This window comes from Bufo gargarizans, chromosome 7 (assembly GCF_014858855.1).
Source record: "Bufo gargarizans isolate SCDJY-AF-19 chromosome 7, ASM1485885v1, whole genome shotgun sequence".
Classification (NCBI taxonomy): Eukaryota; Metazoa; Chordata; class Amphibia; order Anura; family Bufonidae; genus Bufo; species Bufo gargarizans.
In genome coordinates, this window is record NC_058086.1 from 79,445,175 (window position 1) to 79,470,919 (window position 25,745).

At 43.5% G+C, this 25,745-nt stretch overlaps 1 protein-coding gene across 6 annotated transcripts in view; it reads left to right on the forward strand.

The window, feature by feature from the left end:
• The window catches only part of SLC25A17 (solute carrier family 25 member 17), a 388,899-nt gene that overhangs the window by 74,176 nt on the left and 288,978 nt on the right, over nt 1–25,745 (forward strand). For all 6 annotated transcript variants that reach the window (XM_044300759.1, XM_044300763.1, XM_044300764.1 and 3 more), the window contains exon 4: nt 15,895–16,046. In XM_044300759.1, coding sequence (XP_044156694.1) covers nt 15,895–16,046 — 152 coding nt within the window. The remainder of the gene's footprint in view (nt 1–15,894; nt 16,047–25,745) is intronic.

Sequence of the window (25,745 nt, forward strand, 5' to 3'; positions counted from 1 at the left end):
AATCAATGGATGTCGTGTATCTGGACTTCTCCAAAGCATTTGACACTGTACCACATAAAAGGTTAGTATATAAAATGAGAATGCTCGGACTGGGAGAAAACGTCTGTAAGTGGGTAAGTAACTGGCTCAGTGATAGAAAACAGAGGGTGGTTATTAACGGTACACACTCAGATTGGGTCACTGTCACTAGTGGAGTACCTCAGGGGTCAGTATTGGGCCCTATTCTCTTCAATATATTTATTAATGATCTTGTAGAAGGCTTGCATAGTAAAATATCAATTTTCGCAGATGACACTAAACTGTGTAAAGTAATTAACACTGATGAGGACAGTATACTACTACAGAGCAATCTGGATAGATTGGAGGCTTGGGCAGATAAGTGGCAGATGAGGTTTAACACTGACAAATGTAAAGTTATGCACATGGGAAGGAATAATACAAGTCACCCGTACTTATTGAATGGTAAAACACTCGGTAACACTGACATGGAAAAAGATCTAGGAATTTTAATAAACGGCAAACTAAGCTGCAAAAACCAGTGTCAGGCAGCTGCTGCCAAGGCCAATAAGATAATGGGTTGCATCAAAAGGGGCATAGATGCCCGTGATGAGAACATAGTCCTGCCACTTTACAAATCACTAGTCAGACCACACATGGAGTACTGTGTACAGTTCTGGGCTCCTGTGAACAAGGCAGAAATAACAGAGCTGGAGAGTGTCCATAGGAGGGCAACTAAAGTAATAACTGGAATGGGGCAACTACAGTACCCTGAAAGATTATAAAAATTAGGGTTATTCACTTTAGAAAAACGACGACTAAGGGGATATCTAATTGCTATGTATAAATATATCAGGGGTCAGTACAGAGATCTCTCCCATCATCAATTTATCCCCAGGACTGTGTCAAGGGGACATCCTCTGCGTCTGAAGGAAAGAAGGTTTGTACACAAACATAGAAGACGATTCTTTATGGTAAGAGCAGTGAGACTATGGAACTCTCTGCCTGAGGAGGTGGTGACGGTGAGTTCACTAAGAGTTCAAGAGGGGCCTGGATGTGTTTCTGTGGTGTAGTAATAATACAGGCTATAGCTAATAGAGATGGGTTGTTGATCCAGAGAGTTATTCTGATTGGAGTCTGTAAGGAATTTTTCCACCTCATCTACCATGACGGCCACAATGAGATTGATCCTTGACCTCTGTAGGGGCAGGAACACACAGTTTAAATTCCCCCCACCCCTCCACCCCCTCTGTGTTTTCCTGCCCCTACGGGGGTTAAAACGTGGAGAGCCCTCCTTGTGAAGGGAGGAAAGAAAGGAGAAGCCTATGGTTTTACCAGATCTCCAGCTGTCCTCCCGCGGCAAGGGCTAAGGCTGGGCAGCAGGTGCCTCAAGGACCCTCGTTCTGGCTTATGCTGGAGCCTGCGGTCCTTCCCAGAGGGCAGACCTCCTCCATCTTGGGGAAGTAGTCAGCTGCGCTGGATTCACTGAGAGGTACGCACGCGAATCCGGCATCCTCTTGTACTTAACCAGGTCACCAGCAGGGGATTAGGTGCGGCGCAGGAGTTAAGGGGCTGTGCGGCGCATGAACAAGCAGACAGCCCGGGGCACAGCTTGATGACGTTAGATGCCAGAAGTTGAAAGAATCGCAGGACTTCACTCAGCATCTGCCTGCAGTCATTCCTCGTCAGGAGGTCCCGGATCCCTCTGCAAGCGCCAGTACTGTGAGTCCCCTGCGGGGGTTTAAGTACTAGAGACCACATTTCATTTTATGCAAGTGTACTAGCTCTCTTATTAACTGGGTGTATATTAGGTTGTTCCTTTGATTCCAGGGCACAAAAGACTCCAGATAAAAAATAAGGATACTAAAGTGCAATGCCTGCTCTAAGAAACTCCCTGAAAATTATAAAATAAGACTTTGCAAGTCTTGTCTGTCTGAGATATGGAAGGAGGAACAACCAAATATTTTTAGAGATAAAGTCCTTTTATTCAGGATGAAATAAAGTCCTTCTTAGCATCTACAGTGGGATGCGAAAGTTTGGGCAACCTTGTGTTTTTTTTTTTGTTTTTTTTTTGTTTTTGTTTTTTATTAAATTTTATTTATTGTGATACAAAAACTTAAATACATATTACATAATTAACATTATAAAATCCATAAGTCCGCCAATTCTAATCTGTGAACGTGGTTGACAATAATTTCATACGAATATACATAATAGTGTCGACATTTGAACCTTCACATTCTACATCTATAGAATAAGTGCTGAAAAGCCGGACAGATAGCATTTTCCCCGTCCACAGTCATGCTTCCCCATTATGCCAAAACCGGCCACCTCCGGATCATGTCGTATCATGGCCGCTAAGGGTTCGATATAAATATTAAATAAAAGAGGAGAAAGGGGACAGCCTGGGTGCCTCTTCCCAGAATAAAGCTCTCTGTCATCAAATCATTGATCCTAATCCTGGCGACTGGGGAGTTATAGAGTAGCTGGACCATTGCCATAAATTTTGGGCCGAAGCCCATTTTTTTCATTACCTCCCAAAGAAAAATCCACTCCACCCTGTCGAAGGCTTTAGTAGCATCCAACGACAGGATGGAGCGGGCGCCGCGCCCCGGGGATTGAATATTCATAAATAGCCTATGCAAATTGTGATGGGTGCCCCTGTTTGGCATAAAGCCGTTTTGATCCGGATGAATAATCGTAGGGATAACCCGCGAGAGCCTCCTAGCAAGGACTTTTGATAGTAACTTAGCGTCTGTGTTTAATAGGGAGATTGGTCTATAGGAGCTCAATTCGGCCGGATCTTTATCCTTTTTTAGAATTAGAACAATAAGGGCCTCCATCATAGAGTGTGGTAATCTCCCTCCCTGTGCTGCTTGGGAAAAAACCTCCAGCAGCTGGGGGAGGATCACCTCACTATGCTTGCGATAGACCTCATATGGAAGGCCGTCTGTTCCTGGCGATGAGTTCCCCGAGACGGACCCAAGGGCCTCCTGCAACTCAGCAAGAGAGAGCTCCTCCTCCAGATATTCTTTTTGAGTTTCATTTAACGTAGAAAGTGGAATTTTCTCCAGGAACCGCATCACCAGTTCAGATGACAGTCCAGGGGAAGATCTATATATCTGAGCAAAATATTGTAGAAAAATATTCCCAATTCCCTCTGGGTCTGTTATGGTTTCGCCCTCTACATTACGAATTGAGGTGATAGATTGTTTTTTCTTATCTTGTTGCGAAATTATTCTAGCTAGAAGCTTGCCCGGACGTCCAGACTCGATGAAATAATTGAGCCCCTTGAAGAATACCCTGTGATTTGCTTTCTCTGTTACATATTTCTCCAAGGAGCAACTAGCCTTCTGCATCTCTTGCCTATTGTGCTCAGTGGGATGGCTAGCGTATCGCTCAGCTGTGAGTGCAGCGATCTTACCCAGTTCCTCCTCTTTCTTCCTAAATGTTCTCTTTACTGCGGCAATCTCGCTTATAAAAAACCCCCTCAAATATGCTTTCAAGGCATCCCATACTATGTTGATATTAGCAGAGGGAAGGTTAACCGCCCAAAAGGAGGATATCAGTAGTTTAATCGTCTGCAGATTGTCCAGAATAGTGAGCCAATATGGATTTAGCTTAAATCCTAGCCCCCTAGTATCCTTATTCTTCCCGCTGCGAACCTCAACCAGTAGGGGTGAATGGTCCGAAACTGTTCTTACTCCGTATCGCATCTTACAGATATTACTCAGATTGCTCTCATTAGTAAATGCTAGATCGATCCTAGACATTGCTCTGCCCCCCCCTACTGACACAGGAGTATACTCTCTTTCCTCCACCAAGATGTTCCCATATATCCACCACTCCCACCTCAGAGCAGAATTGAGGCAGTGAGGAGTTACAAGTATACCTCCCCTTTTCCACATCAAGTGAAAATCTGTCTTTATTAGGATCAATGACCGCATTAAAATCCCCTATCAGGATTAAGCGGCATTCTGGTCTCTTTTCAGAAAAGAGCATTAACTGAAGCAGTGGGTACATTGAAAATGGCGGAGGTATATAGAAAAAGGCTAGGATATAACTATCACCATTAAGCTTGCCATGCAAGAAAATAAATCTGCCCTGGGCATCTATATGAGATTTTATAAGGGTGAAATCTATGGAGTTATGAATAAGAACCGAAATACCCCTGGAGGAGCCACTAAAGGTAGAATGATACGATTGGGACTGCCATCCCGTTGTCAGGCGGGACAAGGTTTCCCTAGTTAGGCGAGTTTCTACTATACAGATAATTGCTGGAAGATATCTTTTTAATGCGTCCATAATCGCTTGCCTTTTAACTCTTTCCCCAAGTCATCTGACGTTCCAAGCTACAATTCTAGTGGACATCTCTCACAAAAGGAAGAAAAAAAAAAAAACATTCCTGCAAGGTGGGCCCCCCCCCCCCCCCTCTTGATCCGCCCGAACTAGTCAGCGAACCTCTAACCTCCGGCCGTTCTCCCCCAGCCTGGCCCCCCCCTCCTATCCCTCCAGTCATAGTGAAGCACAATTTCAGATGCCCAATTGATCCATCCAGTCTGATGCCTGTTGTGGTGACAAAAAAAAAGGGAAGACCCGTTATGAATTACTCTTAATTTCGCTGGGTATTGTAAGGAGTATTTAATCTCCTTAGCCGCCAAGCGTTTCTTTATCTCTATAAAATTTCTTCTTCCTTCCTGAGTCCGCCGCGCAAAATCAGGAAAGAAGAGCAGTTTTGTACCCTGATATTCAATAGGTGTACATTCTCTTGCTCTCCTCAAGATACTATCTCTATCCGCGGACAGTAATAATTTAATTAAGACTGCACGCGGGGGGCTCCCTGGGATGGGTTTCCCTCCCGGAATTCGGTGGGCTCTATTTGAAACATAGAGGAAAAGTTATCGCTGCCAAAGCTATTCATAAGCACATCTTTAAGTTGTTCCTCTAGATGACGGCCTTCAACTCCTTCTGGGAAACCGATTATACGAACGTTGTTGCGCCTTGATCTATTTTCTAAGTCCTCTTCTTTTGAAGTGCTTGATTTTCTGAAGCAAGAAGCAAAGTTTTAGATTTTAATATGCCCATGTCAGTTTGCAGAGAGTCAACGGATTTGTCCATGCTATGGACTCGATCCCGAATCTTTACTAGATCTTCTCTTATTAATGAGATATCGCTCTGCACTGACCCTAATTGAGTGGACATTCCTTGCACTAAAGTGCCATTATTTTCCACAGCACTTAGGATTCTGTCCAAGACAGCTGGGTCGTATTCGGTTTGCATTTGTACAGAGAGGCTTTCCTCGCCTACCTCCTGATCCACGTCCTCTAGACCATTCTGGGAGAGTTCATCGTTTTGGGAGGTTTTAGTGGATTTTTTCGTCTTAGCAGGGAGTTTGGTTTTAGCAGGATTTTTATCATTTAGAAAGGGCGACTTCAAAAACTTGTCGATTTTGTTCTCTGGGGTCTTTGCCCCAGGCTTAATTGCAGAGGAATCAACTGAGCGTCGTTTTGAGGCCATTCTCCCAAGATTTCCCCTTTTTTTTTTTTTTTTTTTTTTTTTTTTTTTTTTTTTTTTTCCCCCTCTCCTTCCTTCCTGCCTCCCCTATATCCTCGCCTCTGTCTTTTCTTTTACTTTGTACTCTCCTTTTATATTTATTTTGATTCTTTTCATGCCGGCTGGCTTTTTTTTTTTTTTTTTTTTTTTTTTTTTTGGCGTAACGCAAAGTTTCGGCAATAAACTACACCCTCTTTGCTGCCATGTACACTACTAACCCCTCTCTTCACCAATAGCATAGAAATCAGCAGTACTGCAAGTGTAGACTGAATAAAATGGAATACTTATTTCTCACGTGACCAGAGTGTGATGTCCAGAGCCTTAGTCCCAGTGCACGCTGTGGCTAACGGAGGAGAGGGGCGACGGCGATATAAGGTATAACGGCAGCAAGATATCCGGCAGAGTGACAGTCCAGCATCCACAGAAAGCAGCAGGGTGGAACCAGGCGAGCAAGGCAGTTCGGCCACAGGGAGAGGAAGACTGCAGGCAGGGCAGCACCAGCAGAGCCCATCAATCAGAGCCAGTCAAGGGCCCAAGCAGAGCAGCCACAGCGAGGACGGCAGACAAGAAGCGCCGAACGGCAGACAGCAGGCAGAGGAGCGGGGCAGGCGAGGAGGCAAGGAAGCACGGCCAAGGGACAGAACACCCAGAGCAGGACGAGAGAAGCAGCAGCAGCACACGGCAGCAACAGGAGAAGCGATCAGCGGCCAGACCAGGTAAGATTCAGCGTCTCAGAGCACGAGTCTTGGCATCAGCTGTTTGGCTTCAGCTGGTCAGCATTAGCCTGGAGGGGAGAGAACAGCACTGGGGAGGATCGAGACGCGCTCCCTCACGTCATCCCGCCCACCAGTGAACTGGGCAACCTTGTTAAGTCATGATTTTTCTTTATAAATCGTTGGTTGTTACTATAAAAAATGTCAGTTAAATATATCATATAGGAGACACACACAGTGATATTTGAGAAGTGAAATGAAGTTTATTGGATTTGCAGAAAGTGTGCTATAATTGTTTAAACAAAATTTAGGCAGGTGCATAAATTTGGGCACCACAAAAAAGAAATGAAATCAATATTTAGTAGATCCTCCTTTTGCAGAAATTACAGCGTCTAAACGCTTCCTGTAGGTTCTAATGAGAGTCTGGATTCTGGTTAAAAGGTATTTTGGACCATTCCTCTTTACAAAACATCTTTTTAGTTCATTCAGGTTTGATGGCTTCCGAGCATGGACAGCTCTCTTTAAGTCACACCACAGATTTTCAATTATATTCAGGTCTGGGGACTGAGATGGCCATTCCAGAACGTTGTACTTGTTCCTCTGCATAAATGCCTTAGTGGATTTTCAGCAATGTTTAGGGTTATTGTCTTGTTGAAATTGGTCTCCAGAATCTGCTGATACTGAGTGGAATCCATGCATCCCTCAACTTTGACAAGATTCCCAGTCCCTGCACTGGCCACACAGCCCCACAGCATGATGGAACCACTACCATATTTTACTGTAGGTAGCAGGTGTTTTTCTTGGAATGCTTTTCCCTCTATGCATAACGCCCCTTGTTATGGCCAAATAACTCAATTTTAGTTTCATCAGTCCACAGCACCTTATTCCAAAATGAAGCTGGCTTGTCCAAATGTGCTTTAGCCGACCTCAAGCGGCACTTTTTGTGCTGTGGGTGGAGAAAAGGCTTCCTCTGCATCACTCTCGCATACAGCATCTCTTTGTGTAAAGTGCGCCGAATGGTTGAACAATGCACAGTGACTCCATCTGCAGCAAGATGATGTTGTAGGTCTTTGGTGCTGGTCTGTGGGTTGACTCTGACTGTTCTCACCATTCGTCGCTTCTGTCTATCCGAGATTTTTCTTGATCTGCCACTTCGAGCCTTAACTTGAACTGAGCCTGTGGTCTTCCATTTCCTCAATATGTTCCTAACTGTGGAAACAGATAGCTGAAATCTCTGAGACAGCTTTCTGTATCCTTCCCCTAAACCATGATGGTGAACAATCTTTGTCTTCAGTTCATTTGAGAGTTGTTTTGAGACCCCCATGTTGCTACTCTTCAGAGAAAGTTAAGAGGAGGGAAACTTACAATTGACCCCCTTAAATACTCTTTCTCATAATTGGATTCACCTGTGTATGTAGGTCAGGGGTCACTGAGCTTACCAAGCCAATTTGAGTTCCAATAATTAGTTCTAAAGGTTTTGGAATCAATAAAATGACAACAGTGCCCAAATTTATGCACCTGCCTAATTTTGGTTAACCACTCCAGGACTGCATAACGCACGGATGCGTCCTGGAGGCGGTCGATTCATTCCTCCTGGACGCATCCGTGCATCATCTTGCGAGAGGCGAGATTTCCTGTGAGCGCGCGCACACAGGCGCGCGCGTTCACAGGATCGGCCGGTAAGAGACTGGATCTACAGCCTGCTAGCGGCGATCGTTCGCTGGCAGGCTGTAGATTAGATTTTTTTTTTTAACCCCTGACAGGTGTATATTAGACATTGTTTTGATAACAGCGTCTAATATACCTGCTACCTGGTCCTCTGGTGGTCCCTTTTACTTGGATCGACCACCAGAGGACACGGGTAGCTCCGTAAAGTAGCACCAACCACCACTACACTACACTACACCCCCCCTTCCTGTCACTTATTAACCCCTTATGACCCCCTGATCACCCCCCTGTAAGGCTCCATTCAGATGTCCCTATGTGTTTTACGGATCCACGCATCCATGGATCGGATCCGCAAAACACATTCGGACGCGTCTGAATGGAGCCTATACACTCCCTGATCACCCCCTGTCATTGATCATATTCCACGAACTTGTGACAAATAAACTTCCATGAACTCACTATGCCCATCACGAAATACCTTGGGGTGTCTTCTTTCCAAAATGGGGTCACTTGTGGGGTAGTTATACTGTCCTGGCATTTTAGGGGCCCAAATGCGTGCAAAGTAGTTTGAAATCAAAATCTGTAAAAAATGGCCGGTGAAATCCAAAAGGTGCTCTTTGGAACGTGGGCCCCTTTGCCCACCTAGGCTGCAAAAAAGTGTCACACATGTGGTATCGCCGTACGAAGGAGAAGTTGGGGAATATGTTTTGGGGTGTCATTTTACATATACCCATGCTGGGTGAGAGAAATATCTCGGCAAAAGACAACTTTTCCCCCTTTTTTTTTTTTTTTTTTTTTTTTATTTATACAAAGTTGGCATTTGACCAAGATATTTATTTCACCCAGCATGGGTATATGTAAAATGACACCCCAAAACACATTCCCCAACTTCTCCTGAGTAGGGCGATACCACATGTGTCACACTTTTTTGCAGCCTAGGTGGGCAAAGGGGCCCACATTCCAAAGAGCACCTTTCGGATTTCACCGGCCATTTTTTACAGATTTTGATTTCAAACTACTTTGCACGCATTTGGGCCCCTAAAATGCCAGGGCAGTATAAAAACCCACAAGTGACCCCATTTTGGAAAGACACCCTAAGGTATTTCATGATGGGCATAGTGAGTTCATGGAAGTTTTTATTTTTTGTCACAAGTTAGTGGAATATGAGACTTTGTAAAATGTTGTTAAATTTCGATTTACTAACAAAAAAAAAATGTCAGCAGCAATGAAATACCACCAAATGAAAGCTCCATTAGTGAGAAGAAAAGGAGGTAAAATTCATTTGGGTGGCAAGTTGCATGACCGAGCAATAAACGGTGAAAGTAGTGTAGTGCAGAAGTGTAAAAAGTGGTCTGGTCATTAAGGGTTTTTCAGCTAGGGGGGCTGAAGTGGTTAAAAAAATTATAGCACACTTCCTGTAAATCCAATAAACTTAATTTCACTTCTCAAATATCACTGTATGTGTCTCCTATGTGATATATTTAGCTGACTTTTTTTTATCGTAACAACCAACGATTTATACAGGAAAATCATGACTATTAACAAGGTTGCCCAAACTTTTGCATCCCACTGTATGTCCACTCCCAGTGGTTCCCTCCATCCTCCCAAAAAAAACTTTCTTTCTGTCCAGTCCTCCTCTGACGCAGATGAGGCTGAAGAAATTTCGGTCTCCTCTAAACAGGTTATTGAGGAAGATCCTCTATCTGAGGGAGAGGTCATAGAGGAGGATAAGAAGTATTTTTTTCTCATCTAAACAGATGAAGGAACTATTAAAAGCCATCAGATCCACTATGGGGATTGAGGACACACCTAAACCACACACAGTCCAGGACGAGATGTTCGGAGGCCTTATAGCTAAGAAATCAATTGTTTTTCCGATAAATGAAAACATGAGAGATGATTATGGATGAGTGGCTAGACCCTGAGAGGAGACTGTGTGTCTCTAAGGAATTTAGAAACAGACTTTTGTTTTCACCAGTCTGAGTGTAAAATCTTTAATGAGACACCCAAAGTAGACATTCAGGTGGCGAAGGTGGTTAAAAGAACAGCGTTTGAGGACTACTCCCAACTAGGTGACCCCATGGACCGTAAAGCTGACTGGTTATTAAAAAAGGCCTGGGAATCGTCTATGTTCAGCGTAAAAGCTAACATAGCAGCAACATCAGTGGCTAGGGCCATGTACATCTGGTTAGTGGAACTGGATAAGCATCTTAAAAGCAAAACCCCTAAAGAGGAGATCAGAGACTCTGTCACTTTACTTAGATCCGCTACGGCCTTCTTAGCCAACGCCTCTGCGGAATCTATTTGTTTCTCCGCTAAGGAGGCGGCTCTATCAAATGCAGCTCGTAGGGCCTTATGGATGAAAGCCTAGTCTGGTTACAAGGCTTCAAAGGCTAAGCTATATTCAATCCGCTGATAAGAAAAAATAAGGATTTCCGGAGGCTAGGGATCAAAAGAAAAAAACATTTTCGGCAGTTTCAACCCCATCAGAGATCATATGGGGGAAAAGGAAAATCGGGCAGATGGAGCTACCCCAAAGGGTGAAGAGGAAGGGGCTCCATCCTTAACTCTCAAAATGGACAGTCTAGTAAACAATGACGCCAAGGTGGGGGGCAGACCGATAAGGTTTCTATCTTTGTGGAAACAGATCACAACAAATTCCTGGGCACTAAACATTATTGCTCAGGATACAGGATAGAATTTTCTTCAGTTCCCCCCAAAAGATTCCTAACCTCGTCACAAAACTGGTCAGAATTACCCAAGATATGGCAGGGGGGTTCAGGAACTTTTAAGCTCTGGTGTAATCCAGAGGGTCCCAAATTCAGAAAAAGGGGAGGGTTTCTACTCAAACCTTTTCCTAGTAAAGAAGCCCGACCAGTCTATTTTTACCATAATAAATCTAAAACCACTAAACAGATCCATTCTGTACAGAAGATTCAAAATGGAATCAATCAGATTCACAATCCGCTTATACCAAAAGGGCGTTCATGTCCTCAATATACCTCAAAGATGCCTATTCTCACATTCCCATCCACCAACTCTCACAGAAATGTCTATGCTTTACAATAAAACATCCGCGAGGTAGCCTACACCACTTCCAGTACGTTGCACTTCCATTCGGCATTTCTTCCGCATCCAGAATATTCACCAAGTTAGTGGTGGAAATGGTTGCTTACCTTCGCAGGGAAGGAATACCCCGACCGGGTACCTCCATTAATGGATGCTCCCAGTGCCTCCCGAGGACTCCAAGCACTCCGCTCGACACAGATACCACCACAGGAACCAGGAATAGCTCTTACAAAGGCTAGAAGTAATAGCCAGGGGAGTATACACGTATAGCAATCCCCATACACGAGACGAGGCTCTATGTTGAATGTAAAACAGCAACTCTTTATTTGAGAACACAGCATTGATTTATACACATCTTCCAACAAGGTTACCACCCACAGGGTTTTGTAAAAGCAGCCAATCACATGCATTTACAGTATTGAAACCTTCCCAGCAATTGTACACAAAACCCCATTCCCTCTGTCTGTAACGCAATCAACAAAATACAATGAGCATTGTCTTTGACGCAATAAACACACTGGCATTGTCTGAGACGCAATCAACAAAATACAATTACCAAGCATAACGGGCTAACTTAATCACTCACAGACAGAACACACACATTTTTCCCAAAACACAGAAAACACCTCAAAACTCCACATATCCCCATAATGTATACATCCATGGATAGCTGATCAACATATCCAAAAATCACCCAGATCCGAGCAGGGGTTCCCAAATTCCATGGAAGTCACATTTGGCCGGCCGCAAGCATGACTTTCCTGCCCAAAACAGTTCCACAGATTTAAGCTGTGCGGCCGGTCTGTCTTCTCCTTCAGAGTTAGTATGGGCCATAATCCTGGGGCAAGAGGCTGGCAAACAGGCCCCTCCAAAACCCAGTGGCAAGGTTGGTTTCACCACACCTACCTCGACGACTTCCTGATTCTCGGCAGGTCAGAGGAAGAAAATATAGAGGCAACCCAAAGATTCTTAAACGTCCTTGCAGGGTTATGATGGATTATAAACCTAAAGAAATCTTCTCTCACTCCATCAAAAAGGATAAGATTCCTAGGAGTAGAATTGGATTCGGACTCTCAAAAGACCTTCCTACCACAGGACAAAGCAGAGTCTTATACAGAAGATTGCAGGGTTCCAAAGATCTCGCAAATGCTCCATAGGAGAGGCTGAGTTTGTTGGGAAATCTAACTACTTGTTTGATTTTTAGTTCCTTGGAGCCAGGCCCACTCAAGAATAACAGAGTTGGATCCTGAAAGAATGGAACGGAAATCAGACTGATTTGGACAGGAAGATCCTGATACCACAATGGGTGAAAACCGATCTCAGTTGGTGGAAGCTCAGAAGAAACCTCCTTCAGGGAATAAGTTGGTTAAATCCACCAGCGATTCAGGTGATAACAGGTGCAAAAATCGGAAATCATTTTTTTTCAGGGTACCTGGCCAGAAAACACAAAAAGATCATCATCCAACTTCAGAGAATTATCCTCAGTCTTTATGACTCTAGAAGGAGTGTGGCTTCTAAAAGGACAACATCTAAAAGTTCTGTCCGATAACATAACAACGGTAGCATATCTAAAACGCCGAGGGGGAACAAGATCCAACCCTCTAGAAGGAAGATTTTCTCTTGGGCAGAAGAAAATTCCCTATAGTTATCTGCAATCCACTTGAAGGGTTCCGAAAACATAGAGGCAGATTACCTAAGCAGAAGAATAGATGCAGTAGAATGGTCTCTAAACAGGGACATCTTCCGGGAAATAATCTCCAGATGGGGTCGCCCAGAGAGATCTATTTTCCTCAAAAGAAAATGCTTAGGTAGGTCTCTTTTGTTCCCTAGATCCAAGGGACAAGCCTTGGGCGGTAGACGCCCTTTCAATAAGCTGGAATTGGAGACTGGTATATGCGTTCCCTCCAATACCCCTTTATACCCCGGGTCATTCAGAAGATCCAAAGAGAGACTGCTACTATAATCCTGGTAACCCCTCTATGGGCCAAGAGAAGCTGGTTTCATATTTTAAAATTACTAGCACTGGAGGATCCATGGGAAATTCCTTTCCAGAGGGATTTGCTTGTCCAGTGCCCTCTAATTCATCCAGATCCCCAGATATTCAGGTTAGCTGTATGGATCCTGAGAGTGAAACATTGAGAAGGGGCCTTTCTGAAAAAGTAATTCTCCTACTCAAAGCTAGTAGGAAGAAGGTTACTTCTTCCATTTACCTCAAAGTTTGGAAAAAGTTGTTCCTGGCTTGGTGATGACCGATTGACAGATTTCTTACAGAGCGAACTAGAGCTAGGGCTAAGACCCAGTACGCTAAAGTTGCAGATATCTGCTCTGAGCACCTTCTTTGACACTAGCCTAGCTGATCATAGGTGGGTAAGGAGATTCATTAAGGCAGCGGTTAGATTTGAGGCCTACTCTAAGGTCCAGATTTCCCACGTGGGATCTGAACACGGTACTTGAGGGATTAACAATGCCTCCCTTCCCATTCCATTATCTAACACTTCAATAAAACACCTATCCCTAAAGACTGCCTTCTTAATAGCTATAACTTCGGCTAACTTATTGGGGAGTTACAGGCACTCTCTTGCAGAGAACCATATCTTCAAATTCTGGAGGACCATATTAGTCTGAGATTAGATCCAGGGTTCTCGTCAAAAGTGGTCTCTTCCTTCCACCGAGAACAGGAGATTTTCTTGCCTTCCATTCGCAATAACCATGAGGAGGTGGAAGACAAGATGAGACTCCTAGACGTTAGAGATACGGTTATTCAGTATCTCAAAGTCAGCAGGGACTTCAGGAAGGACAATAACTTGCTGGTTCAATTCTGAGGGAAGAAGAATGGGAAGAAACTTGCTCTTTAGCCAGGTGGATTAGATCCACTATTGAGTGCTGTTATTTCATCCAAAATAAGTCCTGCCTGGGGTTTGTTGGGGCTCATTCTACTAGAGCCACCGCCTCCTTTTGGGAAGAAAAAGGTGGAGTATCCCTAGATCAGATCTGTAAAGCTGCCACTTGGTCTAGTGTAAATACTTTAGTTAGACCCTATCGCCTTAGTCTCCCTAAATCTACTGAAATTCAGTTTGGCCAGAAGGCTCTACAGGCGATATCCCACCCAGGTTGGTTATTTGTTAGTTCTCTTTGTGGCTGTCATGGTGGATGAGGTGGAAAAACTTAATTAGTCTTACCGGTAATTCTGTTTCCTTGAATCCACCATGATGGCCCATACTAACCCCATCCCAAAAACCCTGCCGATCAGAAGTTGATGATCTATCTAGAGGATAGATCATCAGTTGAAACAAACTGTAGAACCCCTTTTAATGAATCATTTAACAGACTGACAGAGGGTAGACTAGTCAGGGGTATAAAATTTGCCATTTCTTCCACTTGGATAACCGTCAATCGGTAATGGTCTATGGCGATGTGCTGCCATTGGCAAAGGACAAAAGAGTCAAGCTGGTTTCTCTTTCGGAATCTTATTCTGGGCAAAAGTGGTACAGGCCGATACAGTCAGGTATTTCCTCTGAAGGCAGTAGGCAACTGATAAGATCTCGTAATCGGGTTGGCACTTTTGCATTGTCCAGGATGACGGGCGCTCTTGGAACGATGTCTCCAGGATAGGACTTGCTTTCTTGAATGTTTTACCATGTGGTAGGTCTTTTAATTGGACAGACGCCACTTACACTATTTTGGCATGATCAATGATATGCTGTGGTACCTTCTCCAGGTCAGCTGGAACAAAGGACCGGGACAAGGCATCCTCCTTAATGATCTTTTCTGAAGAACGGAAATGTAGCAAGATATCAAAATGGGCAAAAAAAAGGGGAAAAAATAGGACTATTCTATTATGTGCTGGACGTTCCGAAAAATAGGGATTGCATTTGCGTTGTATTTTTCTTTCGAATGTTATTGAGTATCACACTTTGCGTGACAACCCTCTAGATGACTAGCGCAAAGTGAAACCGAAAGTACCGGTCTCACAGCTAGAAAAACGGTTAACCCTTTGTGCCACACTATCTCAACATCACTATTTTTATAAAGGCCAATTGAAAATATGATTTTTAGCAAAATATAAGTAAATGCAAACAAACAAATTTGCCTCCAAAGGTGTACATAGCCGTTAAAGGGGAATTCCTATTTTAGACATTTTTTGGCATATTTACATGTTCCTGCACTAGTATTTCTTAGGTGGGATAGGGGGAGACTTGCATCTAGCTCCAAACGTGTGTCCCCTGATGTCCATCTCGCCTGGTGAGATAGCTACGGACCACCATGTCTAGGAGGAGAGTGCGGCACAGTCCATTCACTACTGTGGGAGTCACATTAACCAGTAACAAGCAAGCTTTGACCCCCCCCCCCCCACCACCACCACCACTGAAGTAAATGGACAAAGCCGCACATATGCAGGCCATCCCTCTATTGCCCTCTGACTTGAGCATCAAAACAATTAATGCTCCGATGATCTCCTTTGCCCTGCGCTGAATCGCAAAGGCATTTGTGGAGTTCAGTTGATGAATCGGGCTCTCCTTAGGGCTACCAGCCTGTAAAACATCTAGGGCAGCGCTAAAGCCTGCCCATCAGAGCCAGTGACTCCACCGAACACACTGCTGGGCAGAAGTCTCCGCCCGGCAGTGTGTTATTGTAAATAAAAAATCCCTTGCCCTGCGCGATCCAGCGCAGGGCAAAAGAGAGCATCGGAGCATTAAATGCTCTGATGCTAACATCAGTGCGGCTGCCTGGGTGAAATAATGGATATGACCGTGTTCATTGAACCCGGACAACCCCTTTAATTGGTATAAAGCCCAGTGCCATAAAGAACTGTGTTTGAACAAAACTGATACTAATGATTAGTTTAAAATCATTTTTTTTATGTATGTGTTTTTTTTGTTTTGTTTTTTCATAGCCTTGCACCATATCGTGGATGGTTTCCTGTCATCTCCAGTCTCTGCTGCTCCAACTTTGTCTACTTTTACACATTCAACATTCTCAAGTCTTTATGGTTAAAAGGCACTGCTCCAACGACCAGCAAAGATTTGACTATTGGCTTCATTGCTGGTAATTTCATAAGTAAATGTAAATTAACATAATGTGTACTATATCTAATTGGAATGATCCTTTATAGGCAGGGGATACATAAATCTCATAAGATCCCATAGCAAAGAGTAAGATTTCTTATGTATTTATAATTGATTTTATTACGTGGAGAAAATGTTTATTACATTTTTATTTTTAATTTTCCTGACTTCCGTATTGAAAAAGTGAAGCAGGTGCTTCATAAATATGGTGCTCATTCTGACCACCATGTATCTCAATGTATTTATGCCAGGCAATGGGTATATACAGTTGCAAAAAAGTGTGTGAACCCTTTGGAATTATATGGATTTCTGCACACATTGGTCATAAAATGTGATCTGATTTTCATCTGTCACAACAATAGACAGTCTGCTTAAACTAATAACACACAAATAATTAAATGTTTTTATTGAACACACCATGTACACATTCACAGTCCAGGTGGAAAAAGTATGTGAACACTTGGATTTAATAACTCGTTGAACCTCCTTTTGGCAGCAATAACTTCAACCAAACCATGAAATCCATTCTTGTTTAGTGTTTTACGTATCGTAGATTCGCTAACAGGGATGTTAGCGTATGCCAGGGACTTTTGTAAGTCTTTAGCTGACACTCTAGGATTGTTCTTCACCTCATTGAGCAGTCTGTGCTGTGCTCTTGCAGTCATCTTTACAGGACGGCCACTCCTAGGGAGATTGGCTGCAGTGCTGAACGTTCTCCATTTATAGACAATTTGTCTTACCGTGGACTGATGAACATCAAGGCTTTTGGAGATACGTTTATAACCCTTTCCAGCTTTATGCAAATCAACAATTCTTAATTGTAGGTCTTCTGAGAGCTCCTTTGTGCGAGGCATCATTCACATCAGGCAGGGCCTCTTGTGAAAAGCAAACCCAGAAGTGGTGTTGTTTTTTTTTTATGTATAGATGGAGAGATAGAGAGAGATAGATAGATATATATATATATATATCTATCTCTATCTATCTATCTCTATCTCTATCTATACCTATCTATACCTATACCTATCTCTATCTCTATCGGGGCAGCTGTAACCAGCACCTCCAATCTCATCTCATTGATTTAGACTCCAGTTGGCTGACATCTCACTCCAATTAGCTCTTGGCGAGGTTTTTAATCTAGGGGTTCACATACTTTTTACACCTGCACTGTGAATGTGTGTGTTCAATAAAAACATGGTAACATTTAATTCTTTGTGTGTTTATTAGTTTAAGCAGACTGTGATTCTCTATTGTTATGACTTAAAATGTGATCTGATCTTCATCTATGACCAATTTGTGCAGAAATCCATATCATTCCAAAGGGTTCACATACTTTTTCTTGCAACTGTACACACTGTATATTAACAATTAATGGGTAGCTTATTTAATTTAAAACTTAACATTTAATAATGTATTTTAAGATAAAATTATAGGCCCTTTAGTATCAAACACTTGGTTTTGTAGCCACTGGTTACACTATTCTCCTAAAGGATGGCGGAGATGGGAGAGGACCGTATGCAGGGACAGCAAAATTGTTGACAGACAGGATGAATGGTACGTAAGTACTTAGACAGAAAGATACAGTGCTGGGTCAAAATCCTATGCAGCCCTGTCACTCTCTCTCCTTCGCCCCAGCTGATGCAATGACCCTAATGTCACCCTCCCTAAATATGGACTGCCCAGCTTTGCCCAAAAGACAGAAATCGGTCCTGTTGGTGATAGGCCAAATGGGTTGCAAAGAGGGCATAAAGACTGGTATGGAATGTGCAATGAGTGAGGTCCGGTGTAGGTGTCTTATTATTGTAGGCCACCCACAGCGCGACACCCGGTCTATCTCACACACATATCAATCAATGTAAATATGTATGTAAATATCTATATCTCTATCTATCATCGGTCGAGATGTCCCGATGGCATAAACATACACATATATTATCAGATGATCAGTGTCCCGACGCGTTTCCTCAATGATATCTGATTCATCAGGGGACAAAAAACAAGATTGTAGGAGATCCCTTTATTCAAGGTAAATATCTCCAGTCACAAAAATGGAGTCACGAGGCATATATTAGTATATTCAAACCGGTCTGAGAGAGCATGATATTTGTTCAATACAGACAGGTTATTATATTAAGTCAACCAAGCATTCCAATGGTATGGATCTAAGGCTAAATTGGTCCCTAAATCACACAACCAGTGGGTTGTGATGTGGGGTCAAATAAAATAAACCTTTCAAGGACCAAAATGTGTGGTTTAGTTAACCTCTTAGTCGCATGGCATGGGGTGATTCCTGGTATTAAGTGTCTAGTTATATAGAGACTCAGATGCTCAAGGTTAGGTTGCATTAGAGTTATTGTCCGGGTAAAGATATCTCACAGCCCGGACAAATACCCAGGAATAATCCCGTGCCTTCAATGCCCAAGTGAAACTCCAATCCAAATCAATAGTGCTCAAACCTAAGGTCAGGTCACAAAACAAATCACATTGATTCAAAAGTGTCTACTTATTATACATTGTAGCAGACCTCCCAATGACAATAGTAACATCGAGGGTAAAAAGGTCTCTGCAGTGTCTTATACTCAATAGTGCTAAATCCTTTTAGTATGCAGGCATCTCAGCAATATCAACTTATCTGTCCAGTCCTAGATGCCGACTGTTTCCAGACAAAGATGGGTGGAGGGTGCTCCCCGGCGTCCCACGTGTAGCAGTGGCAATAGAGCAATATTCGCGGGTCATTTAAATAGCCGTGTGGCACCGCCCCCATCACACACCCCTTCGCCGTCATTCGGCGTTATCACCGCGTCATGTGTCAGCTGTCTAGACTATAGTCACATGACCGATCTCCTTCCTGAGACGCGTATTGTAGAGGCCTGTTTACTGTTGCCAGGTAACCCTCGGGATTTTCGGTCTTCACAGAGAAGCCGCGATCCGATCAGTTCAGTTCACCAAGCAGCCAGCCGTATTCACCTGGTAGGTGTCGAGCGGCAAAGCATTCTCTACTGCGCATGTGTGAATCGGGTGCATAGTGGTGTAAAGGTAGAGTCAGCGGGCAAATTTGCTCATCCCCTGCTGCCACTAAAATTCAAATTATAATCCAGTGGTCTGCCTAGTCCTGCAGTTATCCCAGTGGAATATCAGAGTTTATAAAGGTGATAGGGGAAAACAGAGCAACTTACAGTTCAGTAGTTAGGTGGAGAAGCCAACCGCTCTCAGAGCTTCTGGACTTGCAGCTTCTCAAACAGACTGCCAGAGAGAGAGCTCCTGGGTCAGGGCTGCTGACTTAATTAGTACATCTGTGTGAGCAGTCCCCCAGGGAGGTAAAACCCGGACTGGCTCTGGGTGGTCAGGGAACCCACCCAACTCTTCCCTGACCGGCTCCAGGACACTAAACTGGTTTTCTTTTTCCCAGAAAGCTTCTGGATACAAGGAAAACCAAACCTTCCTGGAGCCTTTTAACACATGAAGTGCTGGAAACTTGGTGCAATGTACACACCATCCAGCACTTTCTCTGCAAAACATTGCGACACCCTGTCACAATAAATATATATATATATATATATATATATATACACGCACACATATATATTTACATTGATTTGATATGTGTGTGAGATAGACCGGGTGTCGCGCTGTGGGTGGCCTACAATAATAAGACACCTACACCGGACCTCACTCATTGCACATTCCATACCAGTCTTTATGCCCTCTTTGCAACCCATTTGGCCTATCACCAACAGGACCGATTTCTGTCTTTTGGGCAAAGCTGGGCAGTCCATATTTAGGGAGGGTGACATTAGGGTCATTGCATCAGCTGGGGCGAAGGAGAGAGAGTGACAGGGCTGCATAGGGTTTTGACCCAGCACTGTATCTTTCTGTCTAAGTACTTACGTACCATTCATCCTGTCTGTCAACAATTTTGCTGTCCCTGCATACGGTCCTCTCCCATCTCCTCCATCCTTTAGGAGAATAGTGTAACCAGTGGCTACAAAACCAAGTGTTTGATACTAAAGGGCCTATAATTTTATCTTTAAATACATTATTAAATGTTAAGTTTTAAATTTAAATAAGCTACCCATTACTTGTTAATATATGTTGGACTTATAGGGTTTAGCAAACCAGATGCAACTATAGTTTGACCCACTATAATCGGTTGTGTTAACATTTGTCAACTGTACACACTGATAACACTCCTCCATACAGTTCTGTGTCTCCTGTTTCGCTAAATATGTAAAGCTATCTGCCTGCAGCCGCACCAAGGGAGGGGCTCAGTGAATTGCAATTAATACAGTTGCTGTTTACCTCCGTGGCAACTATAAACTCTCCCTATCAGTGACAACTGGCAAATGTTGTGGATTTATTTATGGAACAGGAGTAGTGATGAGCGAACTTCTGTTTTAAGTTCGGCGTCTAAAGTTCGGCTTCCGGTTAGCGGAGAATCCCGATATGGATTCCGACTTCCGTTGTGGTCCGTGGTAGCGGAATCAATAATCGGCCATTATTGATTCCGCTACCACGGACCACAACGGAAGTCGGAATCCATATCGGGAACCATATCGGGATTCTCCGCTAACCGGAAGCCGAACTTTAGACGCCGAACTTAAAACAGAAGTTCGCTCATCACTAAACAGGAGGACTTTATTTCTAAGCGCCATAGCCAGTTGTGTAACTCTAGGTAATGCAAGCTTGGGTGCCTGCTTTCGCCAGGCTGAGGGATAGAAGTCACTCTACTGCCTGTTGTAATTCGGAGTTTCACTAAAAAAGCGTGATGAAACTTATCTAGCCTGCAGGACGGGTAATTTTGTTTTTTAATGTAGTATATATATTATGCCATCCACTGCCATAATAGAACCATTGGCTTATCAGACACTTGCTTGTAATCTGTTTAAAGTGGTTTCTCCAGTGTGGTACAATTCATGGAGAGATGTCAGTTCTAGGAGTGAGTGGAGAGCTGCAGGAAGGGTGGTTGGGGCATTCAATATTTTGGTACGGGCACCAGAAATTTTTGGTTACACCCTGCTGATGGCAATCAGACTGCCTTTATGGTAGATACAGGAGGTTCAAGAGTTTTAAAGGGGTAAGTCATTCTTTGCAACCAGAGCTTGCCAACAGGAATTTCAGGGACCCATAAAAACCACGTGAGACTCCAAATGGTCCCTCTAACAGTCATTGGGTATACAGTTGCAAGAAAAAGTATGTGAACCCTTTGAATTATATGGATTTCTGCGCAAATTGGTCATAAAATGTTGTCTGATCTTCATCTAAGTATCAGCTATAGACAATCAGTCTGCTTAAACTAATAAAACGCACAGAATTAAATGTTACCATGTTTTTATTGCACACCATGTAAACATTCACAGTTCAGGTGGAAAAAGTATGTGTACCCCTAGACTAAATACCTCTCCAAGAGCTAATTGGAGTGAGGTGTCGGCCAACTCGAGTCCAATCAATGAGATGAGATTGGAGGTGTTGGTTACAGCTGCACTGCCCTATAAAACAAAACACACACCAGTTCTGGGTTTGCTTTTCACAAGAAGCATTGCCTGATGTGAATGATGCCTCGCACAAAAGAGCTCTCAGAATACCTACAATTAAGAATTGTTGACATGCATAAAGCTGGAAAGAGTTATAAAAGTATCTCCAAAAGCCTTGCTGTTCATCAGTCCACGGTAAGACAAATTGTCTATAAATGGAGAAAGTTCAGCACTGCTGCTACTCTCTAGGAGTGGCCGTCCTGTAAAGATGACTGCAAGAGCACAGCGAAGACTGCTCAATGAGGGGAAGAAGAATCCTAGAGTGTCAGCTAAAGACTTACATAAGTCTCTGGCATATGCTAACATCCCTGTTAGTGAATCTACGATAATTAAAACACTAAGCAAGAATAGATTTCATGGGAGGATACCACAGAGGAAGCCACTGCTTTCCAAAAATCATTGCTGCATGTTTACAGTTTGCACAAGAGCACCTGGATGTTCCAGAGCAGTAGTGGCAAAATATTCTGTGGACAGATGAAACCAAAGTTGAGTTGTTTGGAAGAAACGCGCAACACTATGTGTGGAGAAAAAGAGGCACAGCACACACACATCAAAACCTCATCCCAACTGTGAAGTATGGTGGTGGGGGCATCATGGTTTGGGGCTGCTTTGCTGTGTCGGGGCCTGGATGGATTGCTATCATCAGAGGAAAAATGAATTCCCAAGTTTATCAAGACATTTTTCAGGAGAACTTAAGGCCATCTGTCCACCAGCTAAAGCTCAACAGAAGATGGGTGTTGCAACAGGACAACGGCCCCAAGCATAGAAGTAAATCAACAACAGAATGGCTTTAAGGATAACTGTCACATTTAGACCCTAATTTAAATTTTCATGTATGTAGTTGCTAATAACATGATATTTCAGAGTCAGTTGCTATTAGAATGACTTACCCCATATTTAAAGGGAGCCTGTCATCAGTTTTATGGTGTCCTAACTAAGGGCAACATAAATAAGTGACTGATTCTCTTAGCAAAATGCTGGGTCACTAATTGACTCTGTCAATCTGCCAACATCTTGTATTGAAAAGCTCCAGCTTATAATGACGTGTCCTGAATATTCATGAGCTCCTGACTCTCCGCGCCTACCTGCTGCTGATTGACAGTTAATTTGCATATGAATCAGCAGCAGCTGGGCAGGGGAGTGGCCATATCTCTAAAATAAATAAACACTGGACTTGCTGACATCACGCTGGACTCAAATCGGCTAATTAGCATGCAGCATGTGTCATCTTTGTGTGTATATTATGAGGTAACCATCTGTCACAGCAGTAAGTGAATACATCTAAGGTACTTTTTAGTAGTTACTGATTGTATATAATTAGTTAGATTATAATCTAATATCCACTTGACAGGTTCCCTTTAATAAGATTCAGCCCTTAGCAACCAGTCTGCATAAAACTGCAATTTCACTATTCAGTTAAGATGGCCGCCACTGCCCTCACCCTGAGGCTAATCCCGCCTGCCCTCACTAGCCAGTAACAATAGCCCCCCAAAAGTGTCAGTAACCAGAGCCCTCCCCCCTAAAGGGTTAATCTCCTGCAGCACAAAGGGGTCCTCTTACCACATGTTGCTTTCATTTATACACTGAGCAGATGGCAGATGAGTGAGGGAGCGTCTGCCAAGCGCAGGGACAGGGAGAAGTGAACACAGCCCAGGCACTGTTATCAGCTGCTGGGGAGGACCTGGCTTTAATCATTTACTTACAGTTCCTGGCTGTCAGTAATGTGACCTTGCACACAGCCTTCTTCTGCTCCGTCCTTCAACAGATAGACGGACCATGCCTAGCAACCCTATTTTAAGCACAGGTAAAAGTAGGCAGTACAGGGAACAAAAATGTGGAATTAAGGGGTAATTTAATGCACAGTGAAAAGTTGAAATAGGGCCACCAAGGTGATATTAATCACCATAATCCAATACTCCCAAAAATAATATACGACAGTTATACTTTTTTTTAAATCAGATTATTTTTATTGAGATTTTCAAAGCGTTTTATAAGACAAACAAAGTAGTCATCCCCCCCCCACCCCCTCCCCTTCCCCATACCCAAGCGTCCTAGATCGAAGGAGAACGTGTCCAAAAGTCCTTTCCATAAAGAGTTCGGTACTGAGATGCATTAGTTTTCTATTACAGCTGGACATCCGGTACATAATCCGCAAGCACATATCATATGTCATCAATTTAGTTACATCATCACTTTACACGACCGCATAGCAGAACACATATACCATCCCTCATCCCAAATGACTATACACTAGTCCCTCTTACAGCTTCCACCCCTCCTCCCCCCCCCCCCCCCTTGGTGAACAACGACATCCATGCCTCACCATATATAGCCTCTAAAACAGGGGTGCACAACGTTTCCTGGTTGGGGGCCACATTGCCAGACTGAACCAATGACGAGGGCCGAAATTAAAATTTAAAGGTGTATTAACAACTGAAATATTGTACTTATGGCATATTGAACACACATTATGTACCATTAATGTCTAGTTACACTTCCAGGACTCCCATCTAATTGGAGAAATACATGAAAAATACATATGAGCAGCCACAAGACATAGGCATACATATTTGTTACCAGATGGTTGGGGGCCGCACAGAATGGTTTCAAGGGCCGCATGTGGCCCCCGGGCCGCAGGTTGTGCACCCCTGCTCTAAAAGCATGAGTAATTAAGTAAAGCCGGGGCGGTTTAGAATCCAGTATTCACTTAAACAACATTAATCTTCAATATTATAATATTGCCCCCATCTTTCCCAAATCTTCTCATTTTTTACTGTTATTCCTCTTCTGGTATACAAATTTCTCCATTTGCAACAGCGTATGAACCTTTCAAACAAGTTCCCCCACCTCTGGAGGATCATGATCCACCCAATGGTACGCAATCACCTTTCTTGCTTGATGCATTCTACGGATAACCGCTAGTTTCTGCTCAGCGACTAGTTGAACAGATTCAACACAGCCTAGTACACATAATCTGGCATCGGCCTCTACTCGTGTCTCAAACACTGTTTGTATTAGGTCTATTATGCCTCCCCAATATCTCCTCAGTCTAGGGCAATTCCACATAAGGTGTATCAGCGTAGCATTGGGTGCACCACATCTAGGACACATGTCATCCGACCTGTACCCCATTTTTCTCAAGAGGACAGGTGTCCGATAAACTCTGTGTAACAACAGTAATTGTGCGTTTCACCAACCGCAACATCTGTGAACCCCTCCAGGACTGTATGCCATTGCTGCTCTGACAAGTCTGCAATATCTTTCCGCCACTTATCGTATAACCGAAGAGGTTGCTTTTTAATCTGCATTTCCCTAAGACTGCAGTAATGCAACAAAATAACCCCAATGGTAGATCCCCCAGAGCTTGCTAAATCAATAATTGGATTCCTGGAGGCCGGTGCAACCCTCTCAGTCGCATCCCGGGAGCGAATAGCGTGCCATATCTGCAAGTATAAATAAAACTGGGAGTGTGGGAGCTGAAATGAGCATAGTCTTTCAGGGTATCCCCCTCATATAGCTGATGCATGTAGATGAGTCCGTACCGTCCCCAGATCTGAACATCAGACACTTTGTGCAGTTCCATATACATAAGATTAGGCCAAATTGCAGTAAACCCGGTGTAACCCTGAACCCCAGCTATTGCTCTACCCTTCCACCAGACTTTATGAACCACCCGAAATAGCGGGATGTCACTTCCCATTTTATCCAGTGATCCATCCTCCAGTGCTGTCATTAGATTCTTTCCCTTAACATAATGCCGCGCTATTCGTCCTGCTGTATTAATTCCATCCTCCATCCCCCATCCCCTCAGTTGTTGAAGTTGGGCAGCTAAATAATAAATCCACAGATCCGGAACTCCGAGTACTCCATCCGTTTTTAGTCTACACAGTGTGGCCAGTTTAATACATGGAACTCCCCCCTTCCAGATCAGGTCCCGGAAGATAGCATTAACCGTGACAAAAAATCGGGTAGGAACCCAGATAGGTGCATTATGTAGCAAATATAGGAGCTGTGGCATCAAAATCACTTTTTATAAGATTAACTCTTCCTATTACTGAAAGTGGTAACTTGGTCCAAGTCTGTACCTTCTGCCGAAATCTCTGTAACAGAGGAGTCAAATTCAGCTTTTCATAGTCCACTACATCAATGGT